This window comes from Cantharellus anzutake, assembly GCF_015039405.1.
Source record: "Cantharellus anzutake strain C23 chromosome Unknown EI90scaffold_126, whole genome shotgun sequence".
Lineage (NCBI taxonomy): Eukaryota > Fungi > Basidiomycota > Agaricomycetes > Cantharellales > Hydnaceae > Cantharellus > Cantharellus anzutake.
In genome coordinates this window covers 197107-204441 of record NW_024067076.1, presented here as the reverse complement: position 1 = coordinate 204441, position 7335 = coordinate 197107, and the positions used below count along the sequence as shown (strand labels likewise).

General features: G+C 53.4%; 1 protein-coding gene across 1 annotated transcript; it reads right to left on the bottom strand.

Moving 5' to 3' along the window:
- Positions 1-3148: 3148 nt before the first annotated feature.
- Positions 3149-3576, bottom strand: EI90DRAFT_3134853 (uncharacterized protein; the record flags this gene model as incomplete). Its single annotated transcript, XM_039064696.1, has 3 exons — positions 3149-3358; positions 3418-3464; positions 3528-3576. 3 exons carry the CDS (start codon positions 3574-3576, stop codon positions 3149-3151), a joined length of 306 nt encoding a protein of 101 aa, XP_038909027.1.
- Between the last annotated feature and the right edge of the window lie 3759 nt (positions 3577-7335).

Here is a 7335-nt window from a genome sequence, read left to right as displayed (position 1 = left end):
GGTCCACCCGGACCCACCCAGCCACACCACACCCACTCCCCACTGTCCAACCCTCTCCCTCCTCCTTCCTCCCTCTCTCCCCCTTTCCTTTCTCTCCTTTCTTTATCTCATTCCTCTTATCTTCCTTTTCTTGTTTATTCCCTTCTATCTACATGGACCACCTTCCTTTGTATCAATGTACTATTGACCCATCTGGCCCACACACCCCGGACGGCTTCCTGCTGTGCCCAGCACAGGCGCATGCAGCGGACGCTCTCGGGATCCCCCATGGGGACACCTGGATGCCCACGGCTGTCTCTGAGGATGACATGGCACTCATCATGTGACTCAAGCCACATGTACATAAATGTACCTGAAGTGGGAACCGAAGAAGTAACCTTCTCACATTCTCCACTTCAGTCTAAGTGGCCAGGGACTGCTGTCCCTTCCCGGACCTGCCAGCACGCACGCCTGGTTCGCACCCCACGAGGGCCCTTCTGCCATACATCCAGACCCCCTCTACCCCGGATGCATCCCTGACAATAGTCAACAATCAGGTGACAAGTTCAAATGTCTAACTGGGCCTTGGTCCTTCACTCCCCTTTGGGAAACACCATTGAGTCAAACCCCCAACCCCCGGTGTTGTTCCTCCTTCCAGCTCCCTTTGTCTCCTTTCGGAGTACCCTTGCTCCTTTTGATTCCGGACCCCTCCTTATATACAATGTACATAGTAACTTGTAACCTCAGTCTGAAATCGACCTGAAATGCCCCCAAGAGACTTTCCCTCTGCTAGATCTGAAATTAGGGACCCCTAGGACAACCAGCAATGGCACAGCGCTCTCCCTGAATCACTGAGGCCGAGGTCCTTCCATGCTAAGTCTCTGATTCCACTCCGGAGTCATCCAAATCTGCCCATTCTAACAGATAGGCCTGAAGGTAGGCTTGCAGGGCAAGCAAGTGAATTGCCCAGTGGGGGTGGGAGTGTGCTAGCAGACATTGGAGCTGTCTGGAGGCCTTTGGGGTTCCGTATGTAGGGAGGTGTAGGTAATATATTGAATTGAGGGGGTGGTGACCATCGAGGGAGTTGGAGGGAATTGTGGAATACGGGGGCTCCAAGGTTAGTGATGAAGGCGTGGAGGTAGTCCAGAAGGATCGGAGGTAGTGGAGGACGATGGCCATAGATGGATATGACACCTGAAGTGGGAACCAAAGAAGTAGCCTTCTTCTCACCCATTTCCACTTCAGTCTAAGTGGTCAGGGACTGCCTCCTGAGCCAGGCCTGCCAGTATGCACGCCAACTTTCCACTTCAGTCTAAGTGGCCAGGGACCACTGTCCTGCATTGGGCCTGTCAGTATGCATGCCCAATCCGCCCCCCCCCGCCAGGCTCTCAGCCCCGGACGTTACACCCGGGCCCCCTCAACCCCGGACGAGTCCCTGACAGTGCGACTCCTCTACCCTGCCCACTTGGCCTGCTATCATTCCCACACCCAACTCCAGCCCAACTCTGAGTCCGGTGCCGCTACGATACCATCACCACTATCGTGGCCCTACACTCTTTCTTGTTTATCTATTATTGTTTGTTTTGACCCACAGTCATTGCCAGCCACTATGCGGCCAACTCCGTTCCCTATTCATATTTTCTTCCGGACCCTTCGGCCTTCTGCCTGGGTCTGCTTCCATTCATTCTTTCTCCCTATATATATCTTGTATGATACTTTATTGTACCTTAGCTCTAATATCAATTTGACCATGACCTCCTAAGTCCTGACCCCAACAAGGCAACCCCAGTGAGTCTGAACTGAGGGCCAAGAGACAGCTAGGGGGCACAGCACTCCTTTAGAGTCACTGAGGCCAAATGCCCTACCCTCGGGCCTTGTTAACAGCATCATGGCCATTGCAGCCTTTAGCAGCCTGCAATGGCGACCCTCAGTGCCGACCCCAGACCAGTGTCTAACACCCTCAGGAGCTTGTGAGAGGAGCAATTCACTAAGCTGAAAAATGACCTCACAAACAACACCAATTCCTTGGGTGTTGTCTGGTTTCAGCTATTATTAAAATATATATGAGCCTAGCATGTGTCAGGGATGGTACAGGAGAGGCAGGGGTAGCAGTGTAGCCCCCAGCGCTAGCGGCCCAGGCAGCAGCAGAGTGATGGGAATGTATGGTGAGGGGCCCTCACTCGGGCTTGCATCCCTGTCTGGCTTCTTAGGCTGAAGCAGTAATGATTGTTATTAGGATGAAAGTAAACTAAACTAAACTAAGCTAGAGTAAGGTACTTGCCTGAAGCAGTAATGAGAAGAAGGCTACTTCTTCAGTTCTGCTTCGGCTCGGTTTATATACAGGCAGGAGTGGGTCATGTGGGGGGTGCCATGTCAGCCCAGGTGGAGCCGTGTCAGGGCACACCCGCCTGACCCAGGTCCACCCGGACCCACCTGGCCACACCACACCCGCTCCCTGCTGTCCAACCCTCTCCCTCCTCCTTCCTCCCTCTCTTCCCCTTTCTTTTCCCTCTTCCTTCTCCTTTCTTTATTTCATTCTTCTCATCTTCCTCTTCCTGTTTATTTCCTTCTATCTACACGGACCATCTTCCTTTGTATTGATGTACTATTGACCCGTCCGGCCCACTGTCAGGGACGCGTCCGGGGTCGAGAGGGCCCGGGGGTAATACCTGGCACTGAGGCCGTCGCGGGGTGTGGAGCGGGCGTGCGTACTGGCGGGCCCGATCCGGGACAGTGGTCCCTGGCCACTCAGACTGAAGTGGAGAATGTCAGAAGAAGGTTACTTCTTCGGTTCCCACTTCAGGTACATTTATGTACATGTGGCTTGAGTCACATGACAGGTGCCACGTCATCCTCGGAGGCAGCCGCAGGCATCCGGGTGTCCCCGTGGGGGATCCCGAGAGCGTCCGCTACATGCGCGTGTGCTGGGCACAGCGGGAAGCCATCCGGGGTGTGTGGGCCGGATGGGTCAATAGTACATCGATACAAAGGAAGGTGGTCCGTGTAGATAGAAAGAAATAAACAGGAAGAGGAAGATGAGAAGAATGAAATAAAGAAAAGGGGAAAGAAAAGGGAAAAGAAAGGGGAGGAGAGGGAGGAAGGAGGGGGGAGTGGGATAGACAGCGGGGAGCGGGTGTGGTGTGGCTGGGTGGGCCCGGGTGGGCCCGGGTCAGGCGGGTGTGCCCTGACACCCACACACCCCAGACGGCTTCCCGCTGTGCCCAGCATGCGCACATGCAGCGGACACTCTCAGTGTCAGGATACCGAGCTGCTTGGAGCTAAGGTCAAGAGATCCAGTGGAAGTGGAGGTAAGACTAGGAAGGTCTGGGTCAGTCTCAATAGGAGAACCGCGAGGTGTGCTAGGCGACACAGGCTCCAGCTGAGCAGTGAGGGGAAATGAGTTGTATTCCAGCCACTATGTTACTATGTACAACATACCTGAGCAGCAAGGGGAAATGAGAGAAGAAAGCTGGTCTTCCTGCTCGCTACTCAGGGTGTAATATACTGTAGCCCACACACACAGCTAATCTACGAGGCACTGTACATACCAACAATCAATGATCCAGGTTTGTCTGGCTGTGTTGGATCATGGATCATGGAACATGGATCTTGGAGTGGGATCAGATCATAAGGCTGTACAGGGATCATGGATCATGGAATCTGGGTGATCATAGATCATGGAATCAGATCATGATGGTAAGTAGGCTGGAAGTGGCCGGAAGTGGGTGTACTCTGACACTCGGGATCCCCCACAGGGACACCTGGATGCCTGCAGCTGTCCCCGAGGATGACGTGGCACTCACCATGTGACTCAAGCCACATGTACATAAATGTACCTGAAGTGGGAACCGAAGAAGTAACCTTCTTCTCACATTCTCCACTTCAGTCTGAGTGGCCAGGGACCATTGTCCCAGATCGGGCCTGCCAGTACACACGCCTGCTCCACACCCTGCGACGGCCTCAGTGCTGGACATTACCCCTGGGCCCTCTCGGCCCCGGATGCATCCCTGACAAGCCGGGCTATTGCAGATGGCTCCACAGGCGATCCCAAGTGTCAGAGGGGAGAAGTCACAGCATATCCGGCGGCACAGTACCCACACAGAGTGCTTGGTGTTGGACGTGTCCATGCTACATGGGTAAGAGGAAAGACAAAGGAGAAAGGGAAAGAGGAACAGCAGGAGGGTGCAGCATGGAGTGGAGTGGCGTGCCCTGACATCACCTCCTCCCTGAGCTGCTTTGTGTCAGGGACGTGTCCATGAGATGCCTGACACTAGAAGTCTTGTGGGGTGTGGAGTGGGCATGCGTACTGGCGGGCCCGGCTCAGGAGACAGTCCCTGGCCACTTAGACTGAAGTGGAAAAGGGTGAGAAGAAGGCTACTTCTTTGGTTCCCACTTCAGGTATGTTTATATACATGCGGCTTAGGTCACATGATGGGTGCCACGTCATCCTTGCATACAGCCATAGTCACCCGGGTGTCCCCGTGGGGGATCCCGAGGGCGTCCGCTGTGAACGTGCAAGCTGGACGTAGTGGGGGTTGCCCAAGGCACCCAGGCTGGGCGTGTTGTGAGCATGCTGCGGGTGGGTCAATGGTACATTGATACAAGGAAAGGTTGTCCATGTAGAATAAAGAGAAAATAAAGAGAAAGTGAAATAAATGAAGAGGGAGTGGAATAGAGAAAGAAAGAAAGAGGAAGGGGGAGGAGGTAAGAGAAGACTGGGTGGTGGGGTACTGGGTGAAGTGGGGCCGGGTGGGGCCGGGTCAGGCGGGTGTGCCCTGACACTTTGCCTCAAAGTGGCTAGGGGGTTTTCTTGCTCTCTGCCCAGGGCGTCTGGGTGTGCTCTGTAGAACTCCTCAATCCTGTGGCACACGTTGGCCAGGTTGTCATGAGGGAGCCACTTGTTTTCGGAGTTTGGCCAGCCCATGAACTTCACCAGATACCAGAGCTTCCTGCAGCGCCAGTGGGAGTTGAGGACCTTCTCAACTTTGTACTCTTCTTTTCCGTCTATGATTTCGGGGCCTGGGTGGGGGTCGGCAGGTCGTTTGGTGATCCCATCTGGGTGGTAGGGCCAGACGTTTGTTACTGATACCACTGGGTGGACTCCCCTTTGTCGTGCTGTGAGCTGGAGTTTGATGGCAGCAGGGGATACGACCTTGAGGATTTTGAAGGGGCCGGTCCATTTGTGGTCTAGCTTCTTGGTAGGGTGGTTCGTGGTGTAGTTTTGGGTGCTGAGCCAGACTTGATCACCTTCTTTGTACTCGGGCACTACTTCTTGGTTTCGGCTGTAGTAGCAGGCCATCTCTTCCGCTGCATGCTCCAGTGCTGCCTTCACCTCTTCCTGCATTTTCATCAGTCTCGAGGTGAACACGTTGTAGGTGGAATAATCACCCACACACAGACTCGGCTTGGATACCCGGTTCTATGATTAGGGAACGACTTTCATTCACGTGACGACTCGGTACAAATTTGGTATCTAAAAATAGTCCTAATTCGTACGATTCTGACAATACCAAGAACGTCCCAATCGGTGGAGACTTGATGGAGTTCCGTGTTGGAGAAGTTAGGCACAGCAGGTCACGAGCATGTGCGGGCGTGGGAATCTCAAGCGGCAGCCCAGAATTCCAGCCTCACTCGTTCCCACAGCGTCTAATAAATAGGTAAAAATGCCTATTGGCTGCATGAGAGTTATCTCCGGCTTTATTTCTAATTTTGGCTCTTAATTCCGTAAATCCGTTGAGGAATCGCTTATTTTTTCTATTTTCATATTTTGCCATCATTTCAGTTATTGATTGATATTCTTTCATTGATGCTGTTACCCTTTTTATTATTTCGCCTAATAAGGTATGCAGGTGCCATATGGCATCAATATTTCCATCTATTATTTCTAAAAATAATTATTTCTTATAATCCTGTACATACCGGATTTTTGGAAAGAAGTTCTCCCCTCCCCCAAAATTCTCTAGGATGCGCTAGAGTTGGAGTGAGTGTGTGGAATCCAACAGTAGGGATAAGGGCAACTGTCTAGCCCACAACGAGTGGGTACAGAATCCCGGAGAACCCACCACGGAGTTTTAGGATCGAGCATAGCGAAGTCAAGAGAGAAAGTAGAGGTTTTGGAGAGTTTGGCCCCACAAGCTTAGTCGGCATAGAGAGCTGTGAGCCCTCTTTCAGCGTCTGCGGCTTCGACTTCTGATGCACAAGTGGGTTCCATCCCCATCCTGGGGTGTTGGCCTGTGTCGAGCTTGAAGGGGATGCAGCGGGTTGAGGCGTGGATGCGGTTATTATGGGAGAACTCTGCTAGCAGGAGCCAGTCCACCCAGTCATCCTGGCAGTGGTTAACAAACACTCGGAGGTAGGCTTCTATCTCCTGGTTTACCTGCTCTGTCTGTCCATCCATCTGCAGGTGGTAAGGTGCCCAAGGGGTCAGCTTGACCGCTAGTAGGGCCACTAGCTCTTTGGAGAACTGAGAGACAAAGGCACTCCCTCTGTCGCTGAGAATCCCCTTGGGGAGCCTGTGATGCTTCCAGACGTGTTTGAGGAAGAGTTGGGCGATTCCAGCCAAGTCTACCGCCGTGACTGTAGGGACTGCATGGATGCGCTTAGAGAGGCAGTCCACCACCACTAGGATGGCGTTGTAGCCCTTTGACTTGAGGAGTTCTCCAATCATATCAACAGATATTACTTGCCAGCGGTGGGTGGGGATCTTGTTTGGCATGAGCTTCCCCACCTTCTGTGAGGGGAATGACTTGACTTGATTGCAGGTGCCGCACCCCGTCACGTAACGGCCCACATACTCTGCCATCTGGGGCCACCAGTAGTCATGGGAGACAAGCTCCAGGGTTTTCCATTGCCCCAGGTGTCCCATCGCCTGCACGTCCTGGTGTAGCCGCACCAGGTCATGGCGGAGTTGCAGGTCTTTCGGGACATATACCCTTCCCTGGTAGAGGACCAACTCTCCATCTCTGCTCCATTCATCTGTCCTGAGGGTTCCATCTCCCAGCTCCTTCAGCGCTTTCACTACCTTCTCATCACGGTCTTTCGCCATGCGAATTCTTTCCAGGATGGTCGCCTCTTCTCCCTCCACTGTGATGGCCTCGGTCGCACGGGCTTCAAACCATTCTGGCTGTAGGAGGGTCAGGCTGTCATTGTCATCCATTCCCTTCAGGTGGTCAGTGCAGTGGGAGAGGGTGTCCGGTTTCCCCATGAGTTTCCCTGGTCGGTGGATGAGGGTGAAGTGGAAGCAGGACAGGAATAGTGACCACCGCGCTTGGTGGCGATTCAGCCTCTGCATGGTGCAGAAGTAGCCTAGGTTGTGGTGGTCCGTGTAGATATCGACCTTCTCCTCAGCCCCTTGTC